Source organism: Podarcis cretensis (genome assembly GCF_951804945.1).
Source record: "Podarcis cretensis genome assembly, chromosome: 4".
Taxonomy (NCBI): domain Eukaryota; kingdom Metazoa; phylum Chordata; class Lepidosauria; order Squamata; family Lacertidae; genus Podarcis; species Podarcis cretensis.
In genome coordinates, this window is record NC_137173.1 from 39,319,555 (window position 1) to 39,333,066 (window position 13,512).

At 40.2% G+C, this 13,512-nt stretch overlaps 1 protein-coding gene across 8 annotated transcripts; it reads right to left on the reverse strand.

Moving 5' to 3' along the window:
• Positions 1-1,956: 1,956 nt before the first annotated feature.
• On the reverse strand, positions 1,957-13,469 carry CGGBP1 (CGG triplet repeat binding protein 1). 8 transcript variants are annotated; one of them, XM_079974462.1, is made up of 4 exons: positions 13,306-13,463; positions 8,552-8,611; positions 7,412-7,552; positions 1,957-6,645 (listed from the first exon to the last, which is right to left on the reverse strand). In XM_079974462.1, the coding sequence occupies exons 3-4, from the start codon at positions 7,415-7,417 to the stop codon at positions 6,127-6,129; spliced, it is 525 nt and encodes a 174-aa protein (XP_079830588.1). In that variant the 5' UTR covers positions 7,418-7,552; positions 8,552-8,611; positions 13,306-13,463; the 3' UTR covers positions 1,957-6,126. The 8 variants fall into 8 exon arrangements, with proteins under 8 accessions (XP_079830588.1, XP_079830589.1, XP_079830592.1 ...); XM_079974463.1 differs by having other exon boundaries at positions 13,379-13,429; XM_079974466.1 differs by lacking the exon at positions 7,412-7,552 and having other exon boundaries at positions 13,306-13,464.
• Between the last annotated feature and the right edge of the window lie 43 nt (positions 13,470-13,512).

Genomic DNA, 13,512 nt, shown 5'->3' on the forward strand with positions numbered 1-13,512 from the left:
CAACATTTTGTTGCCCCTGCCACTTGTACACATAGCAACATGACTGAACAGAATTTCATAACACAGATCGCTTATGGATATTAATGATAGATAGATAATGATATACTTTTGCATTTTTGTTAACACAGAGGGAGTTAAGAGATTGTTTCTCTCACCACTGTTAATGCCAGTGAGGTTTCCTCTAATTTTGCCAAGCCAAATTAATATTTAGGGCTAATGCAGATGATGTCCTTCAGCAATGCTTGAGACTATAAGGAAAAGGCTGCAGAAATCTGGGACAGCTATAGGAGGAAACTTCTATGTCCACAGCCTGCTCCTGATTTCTTTAATATATAGGAAGTTTTGTGGGCAAGAGGGGTCCTTTAATCAGGTTGAAAAAATCTTTTCTATTTGTTATTTTAGAAGTTTGCTCACTTAGCTTATCATTGTCTCACATGCAAGAGACATCTGATAACCCGTGGGCTTATTCTGCAAAGGTATCCCAACTATGAAATGCCCTCCCCCTTGGCATACAATTGGCACCAGGTCTGATGAATCTTTGGTGCCATTTGAAAACTCTCCTATTTCAGCAGGCTTTTATGAGAGCTTAATTACCTTGGACTGGTTTTGGTCCTTCTTGCTGCTATTGAGACTGTTGTGATTTTATCTGCTGCTCTTATTTCTAATTGTGTTTGTCTCCAGACAGATCCACTTGCTTTCAGTTAAAGGTGACATTCCAGAATTTTTGTGTTGTCAAAAGGATAAAATTATTTCATAGGCCAGCAGTGCTGTCATAACGTTGTCAAAACAGCTACATTGGTTCATTGCGCTGTACAAGAAATAAATTATTCTGGATCCGCCAGGAATGAGAAACCCGTGCCCCGCTGTTTATCCAGGTGTTTTCTTCTCCTGGGTATTTGGATAAAACAGGCTTTCCCCAATGTGGAGCCCTCCAGACATTGTTGGTCTCTTAGCTCCCATCAGTCCTAGCCAATACGGCTAACAATCAAAGAGGGTGCAAACTGGAGTCCCACATTTGAAGTCCCACAGGCTCCTTATCACTCACTGAAATGACTCTTTTTAAATAAGGAAGCAAAGCCTTTATTTTAGATAATTATTATGCTACAATATAACACACTGACACATTTTTAGGCGCAATCCTAAACTCTAAGCAGGGCATCACAGAGTGCCAACTCGACACTCCCAGTGCTCACACCAACCTGGGTGGAATGTGGAGTGGCAAGCAAAAACACCCCTTTGCTCTGTTAGCAGCCAGGCTGGTGCAGCAAAGAAGATTAGATTCTCTCCAATGTCATGACCTGAGGGTGGCAAGATCTCAGGAGAATCTAGTGGATGCTGGGCCAGGCCAGGCCAGGCCTGCTTCCCCAAAACACATGTCAAGGCTTTCTGCGAATGGGCTGTTAGTGGTAACATCTGCCTGTTGTTTGGGTGGGCACGTTGCCCCCCCCCCTGTCAGTAGAGGCTAGCAGAGCTAGGAAGAGGGACATCTCAGCTGCACCCAAACCCCATGTAGCATGGTGGCCTGGATTGCTCTATTTTGCCAAAAGAAATAACAGAAAGGGGGAAACGAAAAGTAGTCAGTGCTACCTCTCTATCTGGCAGTTCTGCTATGTATCTTTTGCTGTTCAAATATGACCTTGCTGCCATTGTTTTAAAACTCTTTATTTTGTAAAGTTAACACAGAACTTTAAAAACATAAAGACAATGAATATTCAACATGCATAAGCAAACAAAAAATATCCTAGCAGCAAATTCAAAGATGGAACAGTAAAAAGGGATAGCAAGATATTCCATACAATATATATCTATAAATAAATGGTAATGGTTAGCACACTGTTATTTTGTTCCTTATTTCACTCAAGAAAAAAAAGTTATAATGGAGACACAAAATCAGTTTAATTACGTCACTATCTATCTTTGCATGGTTGTAATAGACTATTTTTTTATTTATTTAAAAAAAAAAACCTTAGGGAGTTAGGGATTTTTGAGTAGCATAAGAACATATCCTAGTTGGCAGAAACTATTTATGCCATCTCTTGTAAACTGGACAGGTTAGTTCAAAAGTTTTCTCAATCCATTATAACAATCAATATAAAAACCTGAACTTTTAACTTCATAAAAATGCAGGTTTGGAAATTTGGTGGGAGCCAGTTTTCAAAAGACAATTAGGTATCTCTTGACAACTATCTGAAGAACAGTAACACCTTGGTTTGTATTCAAACTTACAGGGCAGTCCAATGCATTTCTACTCAATATATTGCTCCACTGAGTTAAGTGTTAATCATGACTTAAGTTCCATTAACCTCAACAGGAACTAAATGCAACTAATTTAGGTTGTTCTCTAATGCACAGTTACTTGAGAGTAAGCCCAATGGGACTCACTTCTGAGTAGACATGCATAGGATTGAGCTTTCGGCTTTGATCCAACCCATTATTAGCGGCGTCCTTCACCCCCAACCCAATCTGACTGGTTTGTACAACGTTAACATCTGATTGTGAAGGATGCTTCAGTAAATGTATGCTCTTTCTCAACCAGATACTCATTTTAGCATTAAGAAAGCTTAGAAACATTTCTGTCTCACAAAAGGAGTCTTGTGTTCAATGGAGTCTAGATCAACAAAAATTGATGTATTTGAAGTTTCTGCTCTATGTCAATTGAGAACAGCCAAATCCTGTACTTGGAAGCAAGTCCCATGAATTCAACATGACTTATGTTGAAGTACGCATGTACAGGACTGTGGCTTTCAATAGCTATTCAAAAGCCAAATCATGTTTAGGCAACTACTCAGACCAATCTGTAAAATATTAAGTTATATTCCTTTGGCTAGGTTGCTACTAGTTACTTATTTCAGTTCTAATTTTTACATGCACAAATCACACGAAAATAACGTGTGCAAAGGTAAACTATCCATTTTATGCTTACAGAAGTCTGGCTTTCAACAATTCTTTTCATTGGTACGGTCAAAACAGTGATTTAATATCCTAAAGAAAAGGAATCTAATGTTACTTGTTTCCATGATTTGTACCAGTCATCTGGGTTAATGGCATCATGGTGCAGCTTCCATTCTTCTACACAGCACACTTATGCACAGCCTTTTCACTTAAAACATAATGGGCCAAACAAGAACTGTTTAACTGAATGGTAGTCAACCAAATGTTGGTGGACTACAACTCCCATAATCTCTGAACCTTAAACCATTAAGGCTTGGTGGGAGTTGGAACCCAACAACATCTTGAGGGAACCAAGTTAGGACAGGGGTAGTTAATGTATTTTGTGGTGAGATATGTAAGTTTCAGAAGCACAAGGCAATTCATGGATTGAAAGGGTGAAAAGAAAGTGTGCAAATGCACACATCGACCGCCTCCCCCACTCTTTGCTGACATTTCCTTGTGAGTGATGAGGCTGCCCTACAAATAGAAGAACCAAAGCAATACAAATATCCCAGGAGTACAGCACATGCATTTCCCACTGCCATGCACAATGGGCACCTACTCCCTTTCTGACATCATACAAAGGAAGCTTGTAGATGAAGATGACAGGAAAGTACACATATATTGATGGCACAGCATTCTAATTCACTAGAATTAGTAGATAAGCAAAATAAAATAAAAACAGGTGGTTTTTTTGTAGGGAACTACCCACTTGCTCCAGCATTCCTCTCTGACAAAGGTAGATTACTGTTTAATGTTTATTTTTTTAAAAAATATAAGGTATCTGAAATTAAATGAGATAAATTTTCAACAGAATATCTGCTATGGACCAAAACAGGCATTTTTCTACTCCCAATTCATTATTATGAACTTTCTTCATAGGTAAGAAAGCTGATCTAATCTTAAAACTTGACAATGGCCTGCCTATGAAACTGATGCACCAGTGTCACCCAGTCCAATAGAGTAACACATTTCTTTTTAATGCTGCACTGGAGTACTGCATCTCTGCACTTGAGAACTATTGTGCAGGAAGTCTATACTGGAACACACATTCTGTGTGCCAGTAACAGTTTTTCATTCTGGAACTGAATATTAAGGCTGTGATCCTTTGTTCAGTTACGAGTTAATTAAGCTTAGGGCTGATTAGGTTCAGCCCAAGAAAGAAAACCCCAATATTTTCCTCCATGCTGCAGATGTAACATTAGGAGCAATACATGGGGTTCTATTGGATTCTTTAAACAAAAAATCAGAGTACTTTGGCAACAACTGCAGTGGCAGGAAAAAAACAGAAAAGGGAAAAGGAAGGTGGGGTGGGGGACTCACAGAAGCTCCTCCTCAAATATATGGAAACCTATAACAGATGCCACCTATGCAATTTCATACAAATATGAGAGCAAAAAAATGGATTAAATATGAAATATACTGTTTTTCGTAAGCTAAGCAGTCCAGATCCTGGGCTACATTCACCAATGCCAAGCTCAACGTGGCACTGCAGATTTTGGATAATCTCCAACATAAAGAGTATATACCTACTAGAATAACTTGGCTCCATTGATTTCAATGGGTCTACCTTGGTGATCACCCGCTTCCTCAAACTCTATGCAACTTTTCAATGCAATATTGCCTGTGTGACTGCGTCAAAACCTTCCAGTGAATCTGCATGTTCCTTAAACTGCTTATTCTGCTCTCTTATCTGTTTTGGTCCAAGAAAAGAGGGGAAAGTATGGGGAAAGAAATGGATCCATCATCTGACTCCAACCAGATGTCTATGGTGAAGTTTCCTATTCTTTTCTATTTGATTTGGGCTTTGGATGTTAATTAATAATAATTTTTTAAAAATAGGCCAGAAATAAAAAGCTACTTTGCTTCCTTTGCAATTCCACCAAGAAAAAGTAAAATGTCTGGGGCATGGTGCTTTTAAAAGTTATGCATTTAAAAACTCAATCAATAGAAAAGACAGTTATGGTAAACTCTCCCATTCTAATCAATGGGAACCAAAAGTGCTTAACTGTGGTAGGATCAGGAATTGCTGTTAGCTAATGCATGAAGAAATATTTAGTCATGAATTACAAATTCCTATTAATGCTTTGCTCCTTGGAAAACATTTCATAAAGAAAAAGACAACAGACAGTGAAGCAAAAGGTATCATCAGTAACTCTAGGAATTCGTATTACATAAACCTAAACTGTGCAAAGTTCAAAAACATGAGATATTCACGTAGATTAGGGGGGAAAAAACCCAACCACCTATTTGAGCCAGCTTTGAAATTAAACAGGGAGCAATGGAAATGCACATTAGACAACTTATATTTATATCCATTATTTGCAAAACATTGCCATCTACAGGCAGCTGACTGCGTAACATTACTCTTACAGTCCTGCAGCTTTCCTCTGATCTGTAGTATAATTAGGGATGTGGGAAAATTGCTCCTTTAATTCTGTGGAGTATGTCATATACTCTTGCTTTCAGGACTGTGTAAGCAAAAGGGATGCTCAGCAGAATGAGCATCCAACAGTAGATGCTACCCTTGCCTTTCAATGGGATGCACATCTACATCCTTTCAACCCTCAATAGCTATGCAAGAGTTTGCACATCCAGCCACCAGTTAAAACTTCTCCATCCAACAGAATGTAAATCACATAGAATGAGACAGAATGTGGGTTCAGGATAATAGCGGAAACCAGAAAAACGGAAACAGTAGCACTGGAAATCAAGCTTGCAGGATTGCTTTGGCATCCCTAAGTATAGCTATGCTGGAGATAAATTTATGCTGAAAATATGGGGCACGCATATTGGGCATATATGAATACATGTTAAAGCCAGAAATTAGACTATTGAGTTTGACCATGCCTAATTTGATCATTTGCAATTATCAGGTAATGCAGGAGGATGAAAAGCGAGCAAAGGAATTTTTCTACAATAATGATTTAGCACTGGACTGTACAAACTCAGCAACATGGCACCTTTCTGCCATTTCCCCCCACTCAAGGAGCTCAACAACATTTTAGATCCAAACTCTTGTAATACTAGAGTCACCAACAATTTGTTGCACACCGTTGCGTTTTGCAATAGATTGTCATTTTACAATACAAAAACCATTACGTAACATTGCATGTGCATGAATATAAAAATAAACCACGTCACTGCTATGCAACTGTTAATACTCCACACTTAGAACCAAGTGGCCTCCTCCACTCAGTGGTCTTCAGACTTGAGAAGCTGGTGTGAATACCCATCAGGCAAGTAGGCTTTTCTTAGCTGGTCTGCCTTGGGTATGGAGTTCCCATTCTTCACGTGGCGAGAGAGGAAAGCTCGCACAGCTGGGTGATCAGCCTTCTCGAGGGGAATGCTAGCTTCCAGAAACATTTTTACAAAGTCCTGGACGACACCGGGCTTCTCTGTTGGGGCTGCGCTGTTGCACTGCAAAGAGGCAGTCAGAGTTCGCGGTTTCTTCCTGACAGTTTGCTCCTCAAACTCCCCCTTGCGTTTGGTGTGCGTTTTGGATTTGAGATGGTCATTGATGGCCGACTTGCGAACATGATTCAGGACCACATTGCAGAATGTGCAGTACAGTTTCCCCCCGTCTTCATACAGTTCGCTGCCAAATTCAGTAACGCGATCCTGAGGAGTCACATACAAAGCGGTTTTAGAACGGCTCCGGGAGGGAGGTGGCTTCACGTCAAATCGTTCCATTGCAGTCTTCAGTAAACTGATCTTAAAACAGAAAAAACAAGATAGAGTATTACATTTATGTTCACTCTGTGCAGTCTCCAGTAAACAGCGGGATTTGTTTACTTGGGTATAGCTGAATACCAGAATGTTCAGTCACCAAAACGTTCCTACACCAAGAGATACAAATGCCGATTTCTCTACTAGTTGACTGCAGGCAAAAATGTACTCTGTACAAGATGATTATACCATGCTGTGACATTTGTGAACAACAGCAAAATTATGATGGGAAAGTTGTTTTAAAGAAAATGGGCTGTATGCGTCTAAATAGTTCCACTAGCGCACTGACTTTTAGCTACACAACAGAACTTCCCAGTCTCCTCTCTCTGTGCTCCTCCTAAATCTGTTTCAGGTTTTCCAACCCCCCGGAGCAGAATTATAGGATGAACAGAAAGAGGAGAGGGCAGAGAAATTACATTGCACAGCCAGACGTCTTGCACTAAAGGGCCTATTTAGCTGGATACTGCCCTATGTTTATGTTAGAGACAGACATATGTAAGTCACATGTTGGCCCCTGGCACTGATGACTGGCCCAAGGTTCTTCTTAAAATAGAGTTTTCATGATTTTTTAAAAATAGGCTTGGGAGATGTAGCATATCAATTAAAAGCATATAAATTATAATTTTTTGGAACAAACATTACTGCAATGTACAGTAATTTGCAGCTATCTTGTCCATGAATATGATGCATACTTCCATTATTTGTAGCTAAAGTTATGAACATCAGCTGCAATTCCCAGTGAAAAACGTACTTCCATGGTGTTATCACTGCTCTATCAGGTGCTCCAGTTCCACACACGGCTCAGGTTTGTTACGGAGAGGCTAACTTTCACAGAATTATAACTGGGAACCTAAACTAACTGAAGAAGCTTAAATCCAACTCCTGCTTCCATCTGCAGTTGAGAAAGAAAAGGGCACGTCACAGTACTTTAAAACATTTGAATGAAATGGCTTGCATAGCATTTTACTTCCACCAGCATGACACTTTTAGATATCTCTAACACTTATGGTCGCAGTTCAAACTTTTTTTTTTTTTTTTAACATTGCTGGCCTTATGGTTGTTGCATTGATTTGTATATTTGAATATACCATCCTAAGAATCTTCCCAGCTGAAATGTGGAATACCAACAATAACCACCTTCATGGCAAACATCTTATTATTTTTATGATAAATGGTTTGTACATAATACAAATAATGCTTGATTTTATACAGGTAAATGTTTGTGAGATATATTAAGGTAATATTTACAGTGAAGTATAAAGCCTCACTGCTTGTTCCAGTGCAAAACTGAATGGGAAAAGATTTATTCAGATAAAACTAAATAGATTTAGTTTCAAAATATTACTTAGATATGTTTTTATATATTTGTAGATTGCCCTGATGATTGAACTTCTTGTTTCCAAAACACCTCAGACAACAATGGAATATTTTTGGCGCTTTTCTTTGTGGTTTATTCTTGCATTCACTATCTCTCCCCATTTTTATTTTTATTTTGGTTTTGAGTCTTAAGGGAAGGAAATGCAGAAATGCCTTAAAGCATGGTGATAGTGGGCAGAATCAAAGCATAACATCCAGCCCATTTCAGGTGGATTAGAATTCAACTCACAGCACCATAAAGTAGGCAGACATTTTCAGTATTTAGGGACATTCCTACAGTGCTCTGAAAACCCAACCTGATTTTTGCTATGATTTCAGAAAAGCAGTACTGCTGCTAAGCAGAAACACATTTCTCCAGTACGAACAATTACTAAATGAATATTGCAAAATTCCCAATTATGATCAATTATACAACTTGCATTTTGGATTTATGTTATCACAGTCAGTACAATTTGATGCAGGTATATGCAGAAGGAAATCCTAGTTACTCAGCTGCAATCCTACACACACTTACCTGGAAATAAGCTCCAATGGATGCAATAGGTCTTACTTTACTGAGTAAAGAAGGATTGATCTGAAAGTAAAAATCGTCCTCCCGTTATCTATGGAAAAGTAAGGTAAGCTACCTTAGAGTAGTCTCCTAATCTTGGTTCTCTTGCTATCCCTCGTCCCATCCCCACAACCAGAAAATGTTTAATAAGATTAAATGTTGAATGAGCCAGAAAAGGGGGGTGGAATTGTCACAATTTTTTATATTTATTTTTTATAAATCACTTATTTCCTTGAACTGAGGAAGCAATATATTATTTTGAGCAGATGGGATAAACTGATATTGCTCATTGGTAACAAACTAACAAGCAAAATGAACTGACAAATCACAAGTTTATCAGGCAAAGAAGCTATATCCCTCATTGAATGGTAAAGGGTGACACCTAGTGGTTGAATTCTATCAAGTTCCCTATTATAAGAAGAGGCCATTGTCAAGTCCGGCAGTGGTAGCTGGGGAAATTCCACTTGCTACACAGAAGTAGCAAATTGGAATATTCAGTTGTTGTTTTGATAATGATTTTTCATAGAAAAATAAAAGTGGATTCAAGCTGAAGTGGGATGTCGGTTCCAACCTCTGCTCAACAGCACTACTTACTTACTCTGTCTTTGAAAGAAACCACTTACTAATAGATCTTTCCAAAACTTATGCAGACGATCTATTTTAACAAATTCCAAATGCACTTTTTACAGTCACTTGCATTCAGCTAATGGGGAGGGGGAGGCTTCCCTATCTCAGGTTCTCAAATCTAGGATTATCTTATGTATATAAGGACATCATGAGATTCACAAGGCAACTACAAATTTAAGATATACTCTAGGATCTGCTCCTGCCCCAAACAAACTTACATTTGTAGATACCTAATTCACTCCTTCTCACATCCTAAACAATTTCATAAAGTTGTCTCTCACCATCCTATTGCCAAATTACTGATTAATTAATTAATTATTGAATTTCTATCCCAGCTTTTCTCCGGAAGGAGCCCTGGGTGGCAAACACATCCACAATTCAAAAACAACACTGTCAAAACATTCCAAAAACTATTACAACTGAAAACATCTAAAAGCAAATTTCAATTAAAAACAGTATTTCATTCAGTACTCTTTAGTCACTAAATGCCTGGGTAATGAGGAATGTTTTCAAATTCCTTCTAAAAGTTAAAAGTAATGGAGACAGATGCACCTCACTAGAGAGGGCATTCCACAAACAGGGAACCTCCTGCCAACCTAGCAGTTCGAAAGCACATTATGTTGGTGACATGCAGTTCCATCTCTCCATTTCATCTGAATCAGGGAAGACTTCAAAGGTGCTGAACGTATCTGAAAGCAGTGATGGGGTAGGTGGGAGTCACAAAACTGAGAGGTGCTGTAGGTGAGCAGTTCCTGTGTCTGGAAACCTGGCTCTGGGCAGGGTCGCATTCCCCTTGAAGAAATTTATAGATTTGTAGTCTGGAAATACAGTACTCCTGGATTCGGATCTGTCACTGGAATCTGTCTGTGGCTAAGAGTGTTTAAGACCAGCTTAGGCCAGTTTGCAAGCTCAAGTCATCCCTGGCCCACGATAGCCTGGTCTCAGTTGCCTATGCTTTGGGGCCCTCATGTCCGGACTACTGTAATGCACTGCTGTAATATGGGATGCTGGAGGCTGAAGCTAGTGCAGAATTTGGCTGCCAGGTTGGTCAATGGGGCAGTTCAATGGCACCATGTACCACCAATCCAAGGTGTTAGTACTAGCATACCAAGGCAGATGTGGGTTGGGACTCAAGTACCTAAAGGAGTGCTTTCCCCAATATCAATAATCTCGGGCCCTTGCCTTGCCACTTGTAGGGTATTATCTGGTATACACTCAGACTTTCGGCACATTGCTCTAATTCTGAGCCCTAGTTCATTCAGTATGGTGCCCCTTAGCTACCATGGACAGATACCTCCCTTATGAAGTGGCTGCTCCACACCAATACCTAGTTGCATGAATCCCAATGGACACAAATTCTCTCTCCCCCAGATGAAGCACATGTGTACACCCATCAATATAGAACAGCAACTTCATATGTGAATTGAACAACATGGGGGCAGGGAGAGTGATGCCCACAGCTTCACCATGTAAGAAGAGAAGCACTGCTGCTTACCTTTACGGCTAAACTTAAAATCACAACAGATGGACAATTCCCAACTGATGCTGGCAACACATGCATGGTTTTGCGGTTGGTTAAAATAAATTTATGAAGAGCAGTGGTGACCTGCCTCAAGTCAGAAGGAATTATCCTAATATCATGCCCTATCCTCTGCCGCAAATGAGCTTTTTCAATTTCTCTTGCTCATTTGCCAGAAGAGCTCAGAAGAAGTACTCAGTAGATCACTTCATCAGTTGCCTGTGCATGCCCTAAATGTGGTCACTCAAGGTCACTTAACACAGATTAACAATGCATCTACATCATGTTGTCATAATTACAGTGGCTACCAAGAATTATTTCACCTCTTTCAATGTCTGCTTATGAGTGGAGTGAGAATTTTAATCTGTGTGAATACAAAACTGGGAAATTACTCTATATGAATTAATCTGGTGGGTGCGATTTTGTGCAGACATAATAGCCCAGATGCAATAAGAATGGTGAACTGAAAAAAGAAAAAGCTGCAAATAGTAGGAGAACTTTATCTAATGAGGGACTACAGTCTAGTCACTGGTTCCTGGGTTAAAGCAAATGTCATAGAATGTCCTCATTATTCTTATCTGAGGCATCCATTCCCAGATTTAGCAAGTGCACATTTATGGAACAGTTCCTCCTCATGTGTGCCTGGAAGCCATATTTTCTGATTTGAAAGCCCTGTCCCAACTCCTGGATATTTGAGGGAGCTTGTGGTTACTTAACAGCAAGGGCAAACTGTTGTTTGCTCTATGAATTTAGTCCACACATTCTGTGGCTGAACCATGTGTGATCAAGGTGTTTGTGCTATAATGATACCACAAAGCTGGGTAAAAGGGTGTTTGTTTTTTGATGGTGGATACTGATATGAGTTGCAACTGGGCAGCAGCTATAGGATAAGTACCTATAAAAACTGAGAATCTCTTATCCATTCCTTGTTATTGTTGTTGGTTTTTTGTTTTGCACCATGGGAATGCCACAATATATTGAATTTATGCTTTTTTTTTTAACATTGTAATCTGTGAGCTACGATAAGACAGAGTATTTTTGTGATTCTAGTAGAAATCACTTGGATCTATGTCTTAAACTGCATTTTCCAGAATGATGCTGCTGTAGTGTAGAGCATTAGGTGAACTATTTCTTATGCTGTACTCTCAGTTATGCCTTGATGATGGATGGGACAGTGCAGGTGTGAAGAGAGTCTGAATTTAAGCCAAAGAGCAATCTTGTCTCAGACGTGCAACCATGCCCTGGACCTGCATTTTTGTGCCACAGCTTTGTCATAAAATGCTAGATTTTCATGTGTGCATGTGTGGGAAAGGGTTCCTTTAATTGTACAGCCTGTCAGTATAGGAGTGAACTATAATAAATGGTGGGTTTTGCAGATCCAGCTGTAAAAATAGTATGGATTCATGAGAATCCATATGTGAGATTTCTATTTCTAAAGCATGAGGGGCTGGAGATATTATTTCATGGCATAATCTTGGGTCAAAATGTGAGCTGTCACCAGATTCATTTGGGTGTTCGTCTGTAATAATAGCCATAATTTTGAAATTTAAAAGATTATGATCCTCTTCACACCAGCTGGTAAATACTATGAAAGGGTTAGTGAAAGAATCAGCTTTTCAGGTAAAATACAATTCACATTTTCCTATTATCAATATTGTCATGAGAACTAGATTAAAACAAAATGCACAGAATCTAGGCCAGACAATGCCTTAACAATTGGCAAAGCCTGGAACCATAATAGTACTGAAGTCTCCAAGATAAGCCAAAACTAAGTGGACATCAATAAAACTGAAAGCTGCCCTGGGGGAAAAAAACTATAATCCTGACTAACATATCTCACAGAGACTGTGCAAGAACAAATACTACCCTGAGCTCTCAGGAGGCAAAATATAGTATACATAGTGCAGAAGCCCCACTAAGTTCCCTACACCTTAACTCCCAGAGAAGTGTATATTGGATTACAGCTTTACAGTTCAAATTTAGGCATGTTACTGTTTACTTTGAAGTAATTCAACTACGCTCAACAGGACTTACTCCATGCATTAGTACTATACGCATGGGACACTAGCACCTGAATCATCAAACCAGTCAGTGGGCAAGGACCTCATGCAAACGTTTCCAGAACTAGACCCACCAATAAACGCTCCATTATGATACCTCACCAGGAACATGGTTTTTTTGTTCTTCGGTGAATTTTACGCTACTACAGTGCCAAACTCTTTCTCAGTGGCTCTTTAGAGGTTCCCACATTATATTTCCCTGTGCAGATTTTTCTTCATCAGATACAGCATTTATGCTCCACAATGCCTTCGTCTTAACGAGGAGCCCCAACGTGTGCCCCCCAACACACCTCCTTCGTAGCCCCCCCTTTAGTAGTCTACTCGCCGCTTCCAAATCTCAGGGGTTCTTTCTCCCTCGACAGAATTTCCTGCGCCCCCTGGCCCGCCATTTCCCAACACCCCCCATCTTAGCCACCCCTTTCTCCATACAACCCAATGCTATGTCTCCCCACCCAGGTGGGGAGGGGGGACCATTTCCCTCCCCCCCCCCCGCCGCCCAACCTCCTTCTTACAGCTCTTGACAGCCGCCTGTTCTGTCCCCGGGGGGGTCCGGGGCTCAGCTTCGACCTGCTGCTCCGCGCTCACCTTCCAGGTCCCGCGACAGCGCGGAGCAGACTTGGCGGAGCCGCCTACCAGACAGATAGACAGACCGGAGGAGGAGGGCGGGAGGGAGGGAGGGAGGGGGGCGGTGGGGGCGGTTGGACAGAGTTGCTTCCTCT